At 35.9% G+C, this 17,814-nt stretch overlaps 1 protein-coding gene across 6 annotated transcripts in view; it reads left to right on the plus strand.

Annotated features, from left to right (window-relative positions):
* The window catches only part of HELZ (helicase with zinc finger), a 175,380-nt gene that overhangs the window by 112,729 nt on the left and 44,837 nt on the right, over window positions 1–17,814 (plus strand). For all 6 annotated transcript variants that reach the window (XM_008012026.3, XM_008012025.3, XM_008012033.3 and 3 more), the window contains 4 exons: window positions 6,036–6,240; window positions 10,868–10,919; window positions 11,750–11,940; window positions 13,913–14,120. In XM_008012026.3, the coding sequence (XP_008010217.3) occupies window positions 6,036–6,240; window positions 10,868–10,919; window positions 11,750–11,940; window positions 13,913–14,120 (656 nt within the window). The remainder of the gene's footprint in view (window positions 1–6,035; window positions 6,241–10,867; window positions 10,920–11,749; window positions 11,941–13,912; window positions 14,121–17,814) is intronic.

Genomic DNA, 17,814 nt, shown 5'->3' on the forward strand with positions numbered 1-17,814 from the left:
AAAAGAAAGAAATACACTAGGGATTACTTAAAATTTTGTAAGTATGCTAGTTCCTGTCGTAGGAAGTTTAGAATAGTAAAAAGAGATGTAGATAGTCCTAAATCTGCCTTGGGGTAATTATTTCTTTTTGATCTGTTAGAATTAAAGTAGACAAAACTATTAGGACATGGCACTCTTTAAATCAAGTTTTTTTTTCTTACAATATAGATGGTGACAGCACTTTATTATCTGTTTTTGTGTTCTAGCAGGAAGAAAAATCCTATGGGAAGGGAGACTGTTTGACACCTTTAAGAATCAGTTTGATGTATCAGAATTTAAGACCCTCAAAAAGTTCATGGCCTTTCTAGGGGAAAGCTGTCATCAGAAGAATCAAGTAGAGTTTTAATTGATGAAAAAAATGTTTCTTCTTTAAAAATCAAAGCTTGGAGGGTCCGTGACTTTGTCTATAAACAATTCTGTTGTAACATCTTTAATTTCATACCTTAAAAATATATTACCATGCATTTGCAGTCACTAATGACAAAAAATTGGAGGGAGGAGAATATTTTTTTTTTTTTGAGACTGAGTTTCACTCTTGTTGCCCAGGCTGGAGTGCACTGGCACAATACCGGCTCACCACAACCTCCGCCTCCTAGGTTCAAGCAATTCTCCTACCTCAGCCTCCCAAGTAGCTGGGATTACAGGCCACCACACCCAGCTAATTTTTTGTATTTTTGGTAGAGACGGGTTTTCTCCATGTTGGTCAGGCTGGTCTTGAACTCCCGACCCCAGGTAGTCTGCCCACCTCGGCCTCCCAAAGTGCTAGGATTACAGGCGTGAGCCACCACGCCTAGCTGAAAATATCCTAAGTTACAAATGAATAGAAGAAACCAAGTATATCAAGGAGTCTACTATTTTGGCTTTCATCCTAAGAATTTTACTTTATGTTACTTTACTAGTCATTGTAAGTATATTTGGTTAGAATGTTGCTTGTGGTATTTTACCATTTTTGCTTATATTTATTATTTGATAAGTGAGACAGCACATACTATTTGATTAGAATGTAATATATTAAAGCACATATGTAGATTGGAATGTGTTGAAAACAACTAGAAACTATGAGGGGAGTAAACGGATATGAGAATAGTGTTGCAGTCAGGCGCAGTGGCTCACACCTGTAATCCCAGCACTCTGAGAGGCCCTGGTGGGTGGATTGCTTGTGCTCAGGAGTTTGAGACCAGCCTGGGCAACATGGCAAAACGTTGTCCCTACAAAAAATACGAAGTTTAGCTGGATGTGGTGGCATGTACCTATGGTCCCAGCTACTCAGGAGGCTGAGGTGGGAGGATCGTTCGAGCCCAGGAGGTCAAGGCTCTAGTGATCACACCACTGCACTCCAGCCTGGGTGACAGAGCAAGACCCTGTCTCAAAGAAAATTAAAAAAAGAATAGTGTTAAGCCACATTAGGTTTGGGTTCTCCTTACATATAACTCCAAATATATTTACCAACCTGAATATTTTTAAAGAAACCATTACCCCTTTCTTAATAGAGTCATATTATACTGTGAATTGCATGAGATCAGCATTTTTCATCCATTCTCTGACAGAAATCATTACTTTCTTAGAGCAAATGGGTGAATAATTCTTCCTGAGGCCATGCTCTCAGAATTATCCAGGGCTAATTTTTAACTTCAAAGCTGAGTCTACTGTTGCCTGTTTCTTACTACTCAACTGGGAAGTGTCAAGGTATACACCTTAATTGATAAGCTAAGCAGAATATTTTCAGGGAAGTAAATATACTGTGTTGAGTGGAAAAAAAACCATACATTTCATAGTTACATGGCAATGTTGATTATCTGCTTTATTTGTACAGTTTAATCATGGCTGTAGCCCAAGAATTAATGGTTGGGGCATATGGATATTTAAGCTTTAATCTCACTAATTTAATTAGATATTAATTTACCCTCACAATACAAGTAAACTCAGAAAATGTAATATGATTCTTGGGTCCTGTAAAAATGGAAGAGTGAGTTCTTTGAGTTCATTAGGACTGTTTTCCTGCTTTTTTCATTTAATATTTTCAAAAAAACTAATATATTCCCAAATATCAATCAAGTTTTTGAGGAATACTTACTGTGTATATTATATCAGTTCAGAAGTCAATCAGTTATATATTCTTTTTTGTTTTATTTTTAAACAGATTTTTTTTCTGTTAATCCAAAATGGATATAGTGAAGATCCTCCCGCTCTCTCGCCAAGCTAACAAGTATTAATAGTGGCTGCTGTTTATTGACAGCTTTCTTTGAGCCAGGTGCTGGTTTATGTGCTTTGCACACATTGCCTCATTCGGTCCTCTTAACAACCCTATAATGTGGATATTTTATTTGCATTTTAAATGGGCAGCCTGATTCAGAGAGATTAAATTGCCCAGGGTCACATAGCTATTATGTGGTCCACTCAAACAGATGTCAGATTGACTTCAAAACCCACATTCTTCTCTCTGGTTATGCTGCCTTTCCCAGAACTGATGGATATGCTCAGAGAAATCTGCACGGAATGGCAGGAGGCTAAGAGGAGAGTGATAACCTTTCTTCATACCAAGACCTTTGGAGAAGGTCTTCCCTTGAACTGAATTTCTTCATTTAGCACATTTTATTTACTCTGTGAAATATAAACATATCTCATGTATGTGTAGAGATGTATGTATATGTGTATACACACACACACACACACACACACACACACACACACACACACACACATACAGTGTCCTTAGTGACCTAAGGACACCAAGTGATGTTTTAGTGTTTTATCAGTCATCTTAGAAGTAAGGTTAACACAGAAAGAAAATCAAACTTTGTGTTCAGGCAGTGGTTAAAAATAAGGTTACATCCTTTGAAATGCCTAAAATTATATTACATTGTAATGCACACTTGGGTTTTTAAACCAATAGTACTAAAAAAATGGTTAACATAATATTATATTAACATTTTAGGGAGGGGGCTAAGAATTGATAAAATCTTTAAATAACCAGAGTGGTGAATTCTTGTCCTCATTCTAATGTGATCTTTCAATTATCTGTATTCAGAAATGCTTCATAATTGTATACACAGTACTTTGATCAGATATTGGGGAGTTCAAGGGCCAGTGTAAAGAGAAAAAAGGAAAAACTTTAGCTTTAAAACTAAGAATTTTTGAAGGAAAGAAGCATTTCCCTGAAGTAAGACACAAATGTCATTTCAATAGTAAAGAATAATAATAATAGTCATGCTGGTGCCACACTTTACACATGAGGAAACTGAAGTATAAAGAGAGGCTAAGTAATCTGCACGAAGTCACACAGCTACTGAATGATTTGGGGCTAGTTCTAGAATCCATATGCTTTACCATTGTGCTATATCAACAGTACCCCCCCTCCAAAAAAAAATGTCAGATTTAACATGCAAATTTCAGGTGACTTTTAGAGCCAGTTTAACTTGATTAACTTATAGTAATTATTTAATGTTACTTTTAAATTGGTATACTTTAACTCGAAGGCTATTTCTTTGAAATCCCTGGAATCTTGTAGGCAAAGACTGTCACCGAGCTCCAGCTTTTTGTGAAGTATGAGGTTGTTTGACTTAACTCAACGTTACTTCAAATTCTGTTCATTGCAGTCAAGGTCAGTGAGGGTGATATAGGAACAGGGTATGGAGTTTTAAAAGGTAGCTTAAAAATAGATGAGGTTCTAGCATTTTGGCTGTGTAAGCTGGAAATGAAAAACATAATAAGAAATTGATATTAAAAATTGAGCTAGAGGCTGGGTACAGTAACTCATGCCCATAATCCTAGCACTTTGAGAGGTCGAGGTGGGAGGATTACTTGAGGCCAGGAGTTTGAAACCAGCCCTGGCATCATAGCGAGACCCCATCTCTACAAAAAAAAATTTTAAAAATTAGCCAGGTGTAGTGGCACACACCTACAGTCCCAGCTACTATGGAGGCTGAGGCAAGAGGCTTGAGCCCAGGAGTTCAAGGTTACAGTGAGCTGTGATCATGCCACGGCCCTCCTGCCTTCAGTCTGAGTGACAGCACGACCCTGTCTGAACAAACAAAAAACTCAACTAGACAGAGTAAAAGTCAATCCATTCTTTCTTTGATGTTTTGCTTTGTCTTGAAGTCCAACATGAACATGAAATGCCACTTTATGAAATTGATACTTTATCAATTAGACTAAAAAGACCTTTTGAATATAGTATGTAGTAGAATTGTATTGATAAAAATATTCATACAGTTGAATATTGTGGCTATTCTTATTAAAAGGGTGGGAAAGTGGATGGATTTTAGATCCTGAGTGCTATATAAGATAGTCCTTCCTTATATTTTCTCATGTTAAGATGAGAAAAAAAGCACAGTTCCTTCATTGGGATTCTTAAAAATAAAAATAAAGGACAGCTTTTCAGCGTGCGTTTCTTGGCAACACACATTTCCAGCAACTGCATGACTGTTTTATTAGCCTTAGTCTTATGGTCAGAAGTATATATTTAATATTTTGTAGCATTTTTACTTTTTCTGTTGTTTACACATAGGTCTAAAATTTTTTCCGAACCCATTTGTTTTTTTGTTTATTCCATTTAACATTTTTTATTTTTTCTTATTAAACTTATGTTTTTCAACAGCTTTATGGGTACAGGTGGTTTCTGGTTACATGGATAAGTTGTATAGTAATCAAGACTGGGCTTTTAGTGTACCCCTCACCTGAATAGTGTACATTGTACCCAACAGATAGTTTTTCATTCCTTACCCCTCTCCCACCCCTCTACCTTCTGAATCTCCAATATCTCAATTCATTTCTTAAACTCATCTTCAAAAAACTAGGAAAGATGGATAGAAGGCATATGTAAGAGAAGCATAATTTGAAATTAAACTCTGCAAAGTTTTGTGAGTATATTAATAACTCAATTCCCATTCATATACTAACTTTTATAATATAAACCTTTTCATTTATGCTTCTTGAAGCCATCTTGATTACCTGCTGTCCACCTGGACACAAGGATACCAACTTGGGAAGAAACCATATCACATATCTTTTATAGCATAATAAAACATTATTTGAACCTCTCATATTAAACATAGGTATGCATATTTATAATAGTCATTTAAAATTTAAAAACTATATGTTGTCTTTTGTAATGTGTATTTAATAATTTTAATATTTAGAAATCAATTTTCAAACCTAGGAACAACAGTATACAAATGCAACAAGTTTTGAATGTATTTTTCTCCTTTAGTACTTATTAATTTGATTAAGAAATGAATAATCAACATTAAAATTAGCATTCCAACTTCCTATATTTTTCATAATTCATTTAACACTTACAGCTTAGTTAATGGTATAAGTTGTGCTTGTGACTAGCACCTGTTAATTAAGAGAAAAATAAGGAGTAGCTGGTTATTTCTTAAGGAATCTTCATGAGGATTATCTACTTTGTGACTCAAATTTATGTCTTGAGTTGGCTTTTCTTAGTCATCTAACACATGTTTTTGTGTATCTGTGTGTGTGTATATATATGTGTTTGTATATATGTGCATATATACACATATACATGCATGTATATGTGTGTATGCATATGTATATAAATTAGAATTATTTATATTCATTATATTGAATTTTATGTATATATAGTATATATGTATGTAGTAAGTACGCCTAGAAGTACAAATTTTTTATGAAATGAGTTGCCATCAGTTTTGAAAACTTACTATGTGAGTAATAAAAAACATCATTTTGAATTAGTGTGGATAGGTGAGTACTGACCATATTACTTGCATTGATGAGTCAAAATTAATGGAGAGCCTATTTTATATGTACTGTAATACAAGGTATGACTATAGTTTCAAAATCAAACTTCTGTAGTCTTGTGATCTAGCAGAAAGATTTTATCTCAGTCATAGATGACTATTGGGTTTAAGGATTTGAGGTTGGGGTGGAATTTGAAATTATCTTTAGTTACTTATGTTCATTTCTGTGATCTCATCCATTGAATTATAAACTGATCTTGTAAATCTTTTCTGTAGGAAATTTTGGGAACGGTTTATTGCCCTGTGTCATGAAAACAATAGCCTACATGGAATCACTTTCGAACAGATCAAGGCCCAGTTAGAGGCTTTAGAGCTAAAGAAGACATACGTGTTGAATCCGCTGGCACCTGAATTTATCCCCCGGGCTCTAAGACTGCAGCATTCAGGAAGTACCAACAAACAGCAGCAATCACCACCTAAGGTAAAGCCTCTGTTAGTGAAATTGAAGAGGTTAAAGGGAGAAAACTGCGCAGAAGTGCCAAAGGTTTATTGGGCTGCAAGTTACTTTAAGTGTTGGAATTGAAGGTTACATTTGGCGGCAAGCGGTTTCTGCAAGGAACTTGTTTAGTGTGGACATGTAAGTGAAAATACAGTGTGGCATTTAATCATGCTTAATGTTACAATCATTCTCAAAACAATTTTTAATACCTGATAACTTTTGATATCATTTATATAAAATAACCTTCTAATCCTCTTTACTGATAAGAGTTGTTTTAGTGAGATGTGAATAAACAAAGACGTTTAAAAGATTATCACACTTATTAAAACATGTCCTTACATTCTTTATAAGGAATAGTGTTATAATAATGATATTTATATAAAGAAAATAATTCTGAACCTTTACTGATGACCGATTCATTTGAGGTGGTATTTGACAGAGTAAAAAAATTTGGCTGACTTCTTGAAGATGACTGTAATTGATTTTGACCTATATTTCTTGTATAGAAGCATTCTAGTCAGAGGAAGTGGAGCAGGGGAGTCAAGGCCATTTCCACTTTTGAACTGTAGTTACTTTGGACAGAGACACCTGGCTTATTTGCTAGAGTGCCTGAAAAAAATGCTTGCACTTACCATTAGAAAAAAAAGTTCTGAGACTGGCATGTTTAGTATTTGTTCTGTTTTGTTTTGTTTTGTTTTAATATTTATAATCATCAGCATATTAAAGTTGCCAGTAAGAATTAAAAGAGTATATCAGTTTTGCACTTCCTTTAAAAAAATGTAAATCTTTTTTTTTTTTAGACAGGGTCTCTGTCACCCAGGCTGGAGTGCAGTGGCACAATCTGGGCTCACTGCAGCCTCCACCTCCTAGGCTGAAGCAGTCCTCCTGCCTCAGCCTCTGGAGTAGCTGGGACTACAGGCGCATACCACCACGCCTGGCTAACTTTTGTATTTTTTGTAGAGACAGGCTTTAGCATGTTGCCCAGGCTGGTCTCAAACTGCTGGGCTCAGGCGATCTGCACGCCCTGGCCTCCCAAAGTGCTGGGATTAAAGGCATGAGCCACTGCACCAGGGCAAAAAATGTAAATCTTAATGTGTAAGCAGTAATGAATGGTTTGATACTTTGAAAATCTTTTAGCTAAATAGTTATTCCGCTGAGAAGAGAACTATTCTTTGTGTTAATATACTGTTGTACATTCTTAGTTTAATAAAAATGGACCTAATGTACAATACTACTTGTGATTTGGCATTTTTAGGGTATCACACATTCTACATAAATGAATCTTGTAGATTTCTCAAGCTTATACTATTAATGTATTAGCTGTTTATTTATCAGTTAAGTTACTTCTATGTGCCTGATGTTATCGTAGGTGCTAAAGGAGCACAGATAAGCAAATTAGCCCCTGAGTTCTCCTGTGGCCATGTTGGAGGAGTGAGAGGAAGTAGATAGATTCAGGCAAATGTCTACCAAGGAGATCTTGTTCAGAAGTTTATTGGATGGGTGGAGGTAGTGGGAGATTGGGGAAACATGTCAAAAACTGGAAGATAAGCTCAGTTAAGGCAGAGATTTTTGCCTGTATTATTTGCTGCTCTCACCTCTGTGCCTAGAGCAAAATCTGACTCATAATAGGTACTTAGAAGTAGTTTTTAAATGAATGAGTAAAGCTTAAGAGAGCTTTTACAAAAGACTCATGGTATGAGAGAACAGGGGACATGACTTTCATACATAGCTAGCTCTAGCTTACTGCTACATCATTATTACTATTATTATTTTTTGAGACAGAGTCTTGCTCTGTCGCCCAGGCTGGAGTGCAGTGGGGCGATGCGATCTTGACTTACTGCAGCCTCTGCCCCCCGGGTTCAGGCGATTCTCCTGCCTCAGCCTCCCAACTAGCTGGGACTACAGGCAAGCGCCACCATGCCCGGTAATTTTGTGTGTGTGTGTGTGTGTGTGTGTGTGTTTTAGTAGGACGGGGTTTCGCCACATTGGCCAGGCTGGTCTCAAACTCCTGACCTCAAGGGATCCGCCTGCCTTGGCCTGCCGAAGTGCTGGGATTACAGACTTGAGCATTGTGTCTAGCCTGCTACATTATTATTTTGTTAATAAGCTACCAAACACTGTGTATTTTATGTAAACTAAGTAAATTTACTGTTCTATGGTTTCTTGCTGAGTCAAAATACAAAATACAGTGACTGGAGTATTGTATCCTGTATTGAACCATGTAGAATGCTGAGTTATACTTGTAGACATGCTACTATCTTTTTACTCCATAGGCCCCAATTTGCTTTTTTAATTTAGTATACTACACAGCACCCATCGTGCTGATGTATATTGTCTAGTGTGCTTCCAGCTTTACAATATAGGATTACCCTAGATTATGGTTATTATTTTTTTATTAGTTTCCTATTGCTACTGTAATGAATAAGCACAAACACAGTGACTTAACACAAATAGATTACTTGACAATTTTATGAGTCAGATGTCTGAACTGGCTTGGTTGGTTTCTTTGCTCTGGGCTTCTCAGGGCCAGCATCAAGGTATTAGCTTTCTGGGTCCTTATCTGGAAGCTCTGGAAAGAATCTGCTTCCAAGATCATGCAGATTGTTGGTAGAATCCAATTCCCTGTGGTTATAGGACTGATGTTCTTGTTTCCTTGGTGACTGTCAGCTGGGAATCATTCTTAACTTCTAGAGGCTTCTTACCAGTTTTCAACTGTGTCCCCTACATCTCAGAGCCAGCACTGGTACATTGAATCCTCCTTTCCCTGGGAATCTCTCTTACTTCCTCTTCCACTGCATCTCCCTTATTCCAGCCAGATAAATTTCTCTGCTTTTAGGACTCATGGGATTAGATTGGGCTCACCTACATAATCCAGGATGATCTCCCTATTTTAAATCTATAACTTTAATTAATATTCACAGAGTCCCTTTTGCCACATAACATATTCACAGGATCCAGGGATTAGGATGTGGGCCTCTTTACAGGGGCCATTCTGCCTGCCACACTCTGATTAAATTGCTGTGTTTCTTCTACATGCTATGCAGTTGTCCCTGGTTGTTGAGTCATTAGCAAATTAGTGATAGGTCTGGAGGATAAGAAATCTAAATGGTTTGTCAGCCTTTTGGAACTGTCTTATCTGCTGTTGGTGTCACTGGCTCTCCTTTCTTCTGTCAGTGTGTGTGCTACTGGCGCTCTTGTCTCTTCTAATTGCTCCTGCTTCTCATCTTCTACTTCTGCCATCTTGATGTTTGCCTTTTTCTCCTTTTTTCTATATGCTTTTCTTATCACTTCTCTATTCCTCAGAAGTTTTTTTAATATATATATATATAGTTGGTGCCAGTCACTGTGAACATGCTTTCTCTTGAGGTTAATGGACCAACTGTGATTTTTTTGGGGGTCTTTTTCTGACTTCATGAGGCTTTTTGATGACTTTGTGACTTCAGCTGCCCATCATCACTCATAACCAATTGACCTTAAACCTTCTGTGTTTACTGCTGATCTGAGTATTTGCTCTTTCCAACAGTTAGATAGGTGGGTAAATCAAACATCCTTGTGTTTTTGCTTTGGTCAAGAATGAATTTTTCTTCCTGCTGTAGACATAATCCCCTCTTTAGTTATCAGGTATAATTTACAAATTTACAAATCTGTGTGTGTCTAAAGGTAAGTTGCATAATGTTCTACTTTTCCTCAGTTGGCTTGATATGTATTACTTTTAACCCATGGGAAGAGAGAATTTTGTTTTTAATCCAGAAATTCAGAACCATTGTCTCTTCAAATATTGTTTCTGCCCGTTTGTCATCATTTTTAATGGTAGACTAAATATACCATTATGTGAATTTGCTATTGCTTATTTAGTAAATTCTGCACTGATGGGCATGTAGATTGTTAACATTTATTATGCACATAAACCAAATTCTCTGTGCCCAAATTTATGATTACTTCATTTGGATAAATTTCTGGAAGTGCAGTTACTGGGTTAACATATGTACATTTTTGGTGCTGTTGATACGTATTGCCATATTGCTGTCTAGCAATTAGCTAGATTATCTCACAAGCAAATGAAGACAGTTCCCCTTTTCCTGTTTTTGTTTTTTTAAAGTAAATTTTCTACTTTAATATACCATGAATTATACTCAAAATATCATAAATCCTAAGCCATATTTGCATTCTTTTTACTGTTCTAAAGGTTCTCATCCTCAAGAATTGAAGATTCACATTTTTCCTTTGAAAAACAACTTCTGCGTTTTGTGATCTGTTAGAAAATGTATGGAGAAACTGCAGTTCTGTTCCTTCAAAGGAATAGAATTTAAGTCATGTTGATTGCATATTTCATTTTAATGAAAAATATTCATAAAAAAGAAATTTTAGATACCTTTAATTTGAAACTGAGAAAACTTGAGGCCCAGCCGTATTATTTGAGATGGCTGTGACCTAATGTTTAAAAAGAAAATTGGCTCAAAGCAGTCTAATGGTTATTAATTATAGACTCACAGTTTTAAAATTTTAATTATTGATGTATACGTTAATTTACCTATGATTAGGAAAATGGTTATTGTTTTCTAATATTAAATGTGCTTAAATTATTATACATTTGTGTTTTTCTTTAAAGGGGAAAAGTCTTCATCATACCCAGAATGATCACTTCCAGAATGATGGAATTGGTAAGTGGAAAAATTACCTTACGAAAACTTGCTTTTCTGATGTAAGAGATTTTCCCCAAATTTCACCACAAGAAAGAGGAGAATGGGGAGATGGTTTCTCTTTCTCTCTCTCTTTCTGACAGACACACACACACACACACACACATGCACACACGCAGTCACTTTGGAACCTCTCTTGATTCTTTTATTCAACACTTAGGGTTTTATCAGTGCCTTGATATGTTATTTCCGAAAAGGGGTGATTTTGTAGGTGTTCATGTACATATCCAGAGGTTTTGAGGAAAAACATTTAAGCCTTTTATGCAACATAAGTTTTCAGAAAATAATTATATTCTACACATGTCAGGTCATAAAAGTTTCAAGGTAAAAAATTTACTTAAATGATTTTAAATATTGCATAGTTGTGCTTTTAAAATAACAATTCCTTAACTTTCGTATTGTATGTGGTTCTGTTACAATTGCCAGTCAAAACTTTATTCTGAAGAGTTGTATACTTTTTTGGACAGAAGACTGTTTACTAGGAATGTGTGCATAGCTTTCTCTTTTGAAAGACTCATCCTGAGTTCCTCAGAAAATATTTGAAATTATGCTAGTTTATACAAGGAATGCTTTGTATAATTCAAGTTAATTTTAGGAAGCATTATAAAAGTTTCTTTTTTTTTTTTTTTTTTTTTGTAATATGCTTTACTTTTCCACACTGATAATTCTTTGATGATAAGATATCTTAGGCAAATCTGGGAAACATATTTCGCTGTTGAATGATTTAAATTATTTTTTCTAGATGACTATGTACAGCTATTGAGTGCATTCTTTTTCTGTTTATTTTTCAGTTCAGCCCAATCCTTCCGTACTCATTGGCAATCCTATTAGAGCATATACTCCTCCACCCCCTCTTGGACCTCACCCAAATTTGGGAAAATCTCCAAGCCCTGTTCAAAGAATAGATCCTCACACTGGGACAAGTATTCTTTATGTACCTGCTGTCTATGGAGGGAATGTAGTTATGTCGGTGCCTTTACCTGTAAGTGGACGTTCAAAATGCTTTCTATTGAATCAAGTAAAATAGGTTTCACTAAAATGATGCTAATCCCAAATAGTATTCTACCAACTTCTTTTTTAAAAAAAATTTTCAGTGCTCCTAAGCTGCTTTTAAAGCAAATGTTGCCTCTAACCTTCAAATTGTGAATTGTTGCTTACAATTCGTTATTAGGTTACTAGTGACTATCAAGAAATTATATTTCAACTTAGAAACCTTGTAATTTTTTGTTTTGTTTTGTGTTTTTGAGATGGAGTTTTGTTCTTGTTGCCCAGGCTGGAGTGCAATGGTGCAATCTTGACTCACTGCAACCTTCGCCTCCTGGGTTCAAGCGATTCTCCTGCCTCAGCCTCCCAAGTAGCTGGGATTACAGGCATGCACCATCATGCCTGGCTAATTTTTTGTATTGGTACAGACAGGGTTTCACCATGTTGGTCAGGCTGGTCTCAAACTCCTGACCTCAGGTGTTCCACTCACCTTGGCCTCCCAAAGTGCTGGGATTACGGGCATGAGCCACTGCGCCCGGCCACCTTTGTAATCTTTTAAAATATTTCATTGAAGAAAATTGAGCTAAAAGTTAACAGAGCTAATGAATTGGTCTCATTTTGTAAAGTGGTGTTTTCATTTTATCTTTTTATTTTTGTATAAGTCAAAAACTGTTCCTAAGAAATACAGGATACAGAGAGGCTTGGATTAGTGTAGTTCACTTGGATCTAAATTGATTTGAGAAATTCCACATCTTATGAAATCTTAATTACTACTTAAAAACATTATTCTTTGTAAGACTATAGATTTTTAGAGGCCTTCCGTCTTGTATATAAACCCATTTTCACTTTCTTTAGAATTTTTGAATATTTTGTTAATTTGCTGACGTGAGTATTTTCAATTCAGGAGTTTTAGCCTAGGAAACAATTTCTTTCATTTAAGGCAAGCACTGTAATTTCGGGCTGAGATGATCATTGCCAAAGGTTTTTGGCAACACTCCAGAATGGGAAAATGCTAAGCTGCAAACATTTCTCAGCCATGTTGGTCAGGATAGTTCACAATCTGACAGCCAAGGAGAATGACTGTAAATGAGAAATATGAGATTCATGCCCACTCCCCATAGACTTCAGACTTTGGATTTTAGCAGAGTTATTTCTCCAGACAGCCTGGCAACATTGTACATGATCTGCTTTAAATAGTAAGTCCCTTAGGATTTATATTTCACTTTATTAGGTTAAAGAGGCTTCTATTTTGTAAGATTTCTGAGAGTTTACATTTAACAGTTATAATAAAATAATAGGAGCAGTAGCTAAGATGTCATTGTATTTATTCCTTTTATGTTAATATGCAGAGATTATGTATCTAGACACACTTAAACAAGTTTTCTGTTTTTTTATTTTAAGATAGAGTTGAATTAAAAGCACAGATTAAAAAGTAATGACCCATTTGAATTTTACCTATAATAGATGAACATTAAATGATGTGGTTACTCATCTTAAGTTGGAATACCAAATTTTTGAGTTGAGACTCCTTAGGCTAAGTTCTTCCTTAACTTTTCCCCTGTCTATTAAACTATGTTTCTGTGCAATTATGACTTTATAAGATAATTTTTATGGTAATCTGACATGTATACATTCCTATGGAGGGGAAATAAGTAAATACTATAAAATGATTTAATGCCTCAAGGAATAATTACCAATTTTAAACCCTCAGTTTCTTCCTAATCTGAAAAATGATCTGTTTTCCATTACATACTAAAGGTTCAGGGAGCTGTTTTTTAGCCAGTTAAGACACAGTTGTTACTATTAGCATCAACTTTGTAGTTATTTATTTTGAAAAAGTTAACATCTCTGTGTGTGTGTGTGCACGTATGTATGTCTTTGTGTGTTTGCTTTTTCCTAATTAGTAGCACTCTAGCAGTTTGTCTTCCAAAATATACTTAATGCATGTGTTTTATTTTTTAATAACCTAGGTACCATGGACAGGATACCAGGGTAGGTTTGCAGTTGATCCTCGAATCATTACACATCAGGCAGCAATGGCCTATAACATGAACCTGTTACAGACACATGGACGAGGATCTCCTATTCCTTATGGCCTTGGACATCACCCACCTGTCAGCATAGGCCAGCCACAAAATCAGCATCAGGAGAAGGATCAACATGAGCAAAATCGAAATGGTAAGTTGTACTTTGTTGTTCTCCTGTTCCTAAACTGATGACATGTAAAGTTTTAGCCACATAGAAAGTTCCATTAACGGTATGATTGTTAACTTTCTCATGGATTATAGAACTCTTTGAGAGAGAATCTACCAGCACTTTGGGAGGCTGAGGCGGGCGGATCACGAGGTCAGGAGACTAAGACGATCCTGGCTAACACGGTGAAACCCTGTCTCTACTAAAAATACAAAAAAATTAGCTGGGCATGGTGGCGGCGCCTGTAGTCCCAGCTACTCGGGAGACTGAGGCAGGAGAATGGCGTGAACCCGGGTGGCGGAGCTTGCAGTGAGCCGAGATCGCACCACTGCACTCCAGCCTGGGCGACAGAGCAAGACTCCATCTCAAAAAAGGAAAAAAAAAGAAAAGAGAGAGAATCTAATATATAAACTTTGGATCCGCTCTCCAGAAGATACAAATTACGTACACATATAGAAAATTGAGATGTAACCTCAGAGTGTCCTTTAGGTTAAATCCTACCACTTACGATTGGTGTCACTGAGTTTCTGAGAAAAATATTAAATTTGAATATTTAGAGTACTTTAAAGTGGTAGTCATTTAAAATTGAGATGGAAGGTCCTGTTAAACATTTTTGTTAACTCGAAATATTTTTGTGGTATACTACGCATTAATGTTGTGGGATTGTTGATAAAAGGTTATTTTTACTACAAATCTGCTAGAATTTCAAGGAAAACTTACCATATTTTTTATTCAAGTTTATTGAGGTATGAGTTAAATACAGTAAAATTCATCCTGTTAAAATGTACATTGATGAATTTTAACAAATATCCAGAGTTGTTAACTTCCACCAAAATCAAGATACAAGATATTTACATATTTACAAAAAGTTTCTTCCCACCCTTTGCAGTCCCATCCTCCAACCCCCAACCCTGAGCAACCGCTGATCTGACTTTTGTCCCATACTATCTAGTATGTCATAAAAATGGAATTCTATAATATATAATTTTTTGTGTGCAGCATTGTTCACTTAGCTTAATGCTTTTGCTATTCCCCCAGATTATATGTTTCAGTTGTTTGTTCCTTTTTACTGTTAGTATTCAGTTGTATGGATGTACTGCAATATGTTTATTCATCCCTCAGTTGATACACATATTAGTTGTGTCTAATTTTTGGCCCTTATGAATAGAGCTGCTGTGAACATATGTGTGAACATGTGTTTTTATTTCCATTGGGTAAATACCTAGGAGTGAGATTGCTGGGCATATTATAAATATATATTTAACTTTATAAGAAACTGCCATATTATTTTTCAAAAGTAGCTGAACTATTTTTCATTTCTACTAGTAATGTATGAGATTTCCAGTTGTCCCATGTTCTCATTTGCACGTGCTTTTTTTTAAATTGTACTCTTGTTAGTGGATATCTAATCATATTTCATTGTGGTATTAATTTACATGTTTGCATATCCCTAATAATGGGTGATGTTGAGTATCTTTTTATTGTGCTTATTTGCTATGTGTGTATCTTGTTTGATGAAACCTCTATTTATAGCTATTGCCCACTTTTTTTTATTGGGTTGATTGTCTTCAGTTTTAAGAGTTCTTTATACATTCTGTTTACTAATCTTTAATGAGATATATATTTAGAAAATATTTTCTCCCAGGATATGGCTTGCACTTCTTTTTTTTTTTTTTTTTTTTTTTTTTTGCCTTTTAAAGACAGAGTCTTGCTATGTTGCCCAGTCAGACCTTGAACTCCCGGGCTCAAGCGATTCTCTCACCTCAGCCTTCTGAGTATCTGGGACTACAGGCACATGCCACTGTGTCTAGCTTTCATTTTCTTAACAGTATCTTTCAAAGAGCAGCAGCTTTTATTTTTGTTGAAGTCCATTGTATCCATTTTTTCTTCTGTGGATCATGTTTTGGGTGTTGTGTATTAAATATATCTAACCCAAGATCATCTTTTATGTTTTCTTCTAGAAGTTTTATAGTTTTTAGCTCTTACATTAATTAGGTCCATTTTGAGTTAAATTTTATATATAGTGTAAGGGTAAGGACTGAGATTTTGTTGTTGTTATTTTGTTTTGGTTTTGCATGTGTATGTTCAGTGATTCCAGCACTATTTGTTGAAAACTCTGTCCTTCCTTCATTGAACTGCCTTGGAACCTTTGTTGAAAATCAGTTGATCCTATATGTGGATCCTTTTTATTAATGCATATGTTTATGTTTACACCAAATATGCTGTCTTGATTATTACAGCTTTGTAAAAGTCTTTAAATCAGGTGTAAGTCCTCCAACGTTGTTCTTTTTCAAAATTGTCTATTGCAGGTCTTTTACATTTCTATATATTTTAGAATCATCTTGTCAATTCCTACTAAAAAGCCTTCTGGGATTTGGATTGGCATTGTGTTTAATCTTTAGGTCATTTTGGGGGGAATTAACATCTTAACATACTGATTCTTCTGATCTTTGAACAGAGTATATGTCTCCATTTTTTTCTGTTAGGTCTTTATTTTTTTTTCAACATTAAGAAACGTTTTCAGGCTGAGCACATGGCTCATGCCTGTAATTCCAGCATTTAGGAGGCAAAGGTGGGCGGATTACCTGAAATCAGGAGTTAGAGACCAGGCGTGGCCAACACGGAGAAACCCTGTCTGTACTAAAAATATAAAAATGATCCGGGCGTGGTGGTGCACGCCTGTAATCCCAGGTACTTGAGAGGCTGAGGCAGGAGAATCGCTTGAACCTGGGAGGCAGAGGTTGCAGTGAGCCAAGATCGCACCACTGCACTCCAGCCTAGGTGACAGAGCAAGACTCCGTCTCAAAAAAAAAAAAAAAAGGGTTTCGGTATATACAGTCTTTGCACATATTTTGTTAAAGTGAAAGCTTAAATGAATATAAGTATTTGATTTATAATTTTCTTCTTCAGTAATATGTTCCACAAATACCAGTATGTTGTATTTTTGTTTTCATTTAGTTCAGTATATTTCCTAATTTTTCTTGAAATCCTACCCATGGATTATTTAGAAAGGTGTTTTAGTTGCTGATTATTGGTGATTTTCTAGAAATTTTTCTGTTACTGATTTGTACTTTAATTCCATTGTGTTAAGAGAACATATTTTGTATGACTTGAATGCTTTTGAATGAGATTTGTTTCACAGCCCAGAATATGGTTTATTTTGGTAAATGTTCAGTGTGTACTTGAAAAGAATAGATTGCTCTGTAAATGTTAATCGGGGACTGGGCATGGTGACTCATGCCTGTAATCCCAGCCCTTTGGGAGGCTGAGGTGGGCGGATTACCTGAGGTCAGGAATTTGAGACCAGCCTGGCTAACATGGTGAAACCCATCTCTACTAAAAATACAATATTAGCCGGATGTGGTGGCGCACGTCTGTATTCCCAGCTACTCGGGAGGCTGAGGCAGAAGAATTGCTTGAACCCAGGAGGTGGAGATTTCAGTGAGCCGAGATCATGCCATTGCCTCCAGCCTGGGCAACAAGAGCGAAACTCTGTTTGAAAAAAGAAAAAAAAAATGTTAATCAGGTCAAGTTGGTTGGTAGAGTTGTTCAGGTCCATTGTATCGTTGCTGATTCTACTCTTTCCATCAATTACTGAGGAGGGATATTGAAATCTCCCAATATAATTGCTATTTGTCTAATTTTCAGTTTTCAGGTTTCTAAGTTCTATCAGTTCTGA

The sequence above is a fragment of the Chlorocebus sabaeus genome, chromosome 16 (assembly GCF_047675955.1).
Source record: "Chlorocebus sabaeus isolate Y175 chromosome 16, mChlSab1.0.hap1, whole genome shotgun sequence".
NCBI classification, from domain to species: Eukaryota; Metazoa; Chordata; class Mammalia; order Primates; family Cercopithecidae; genus Chlorocebus; species Chlorocebus sabaeus.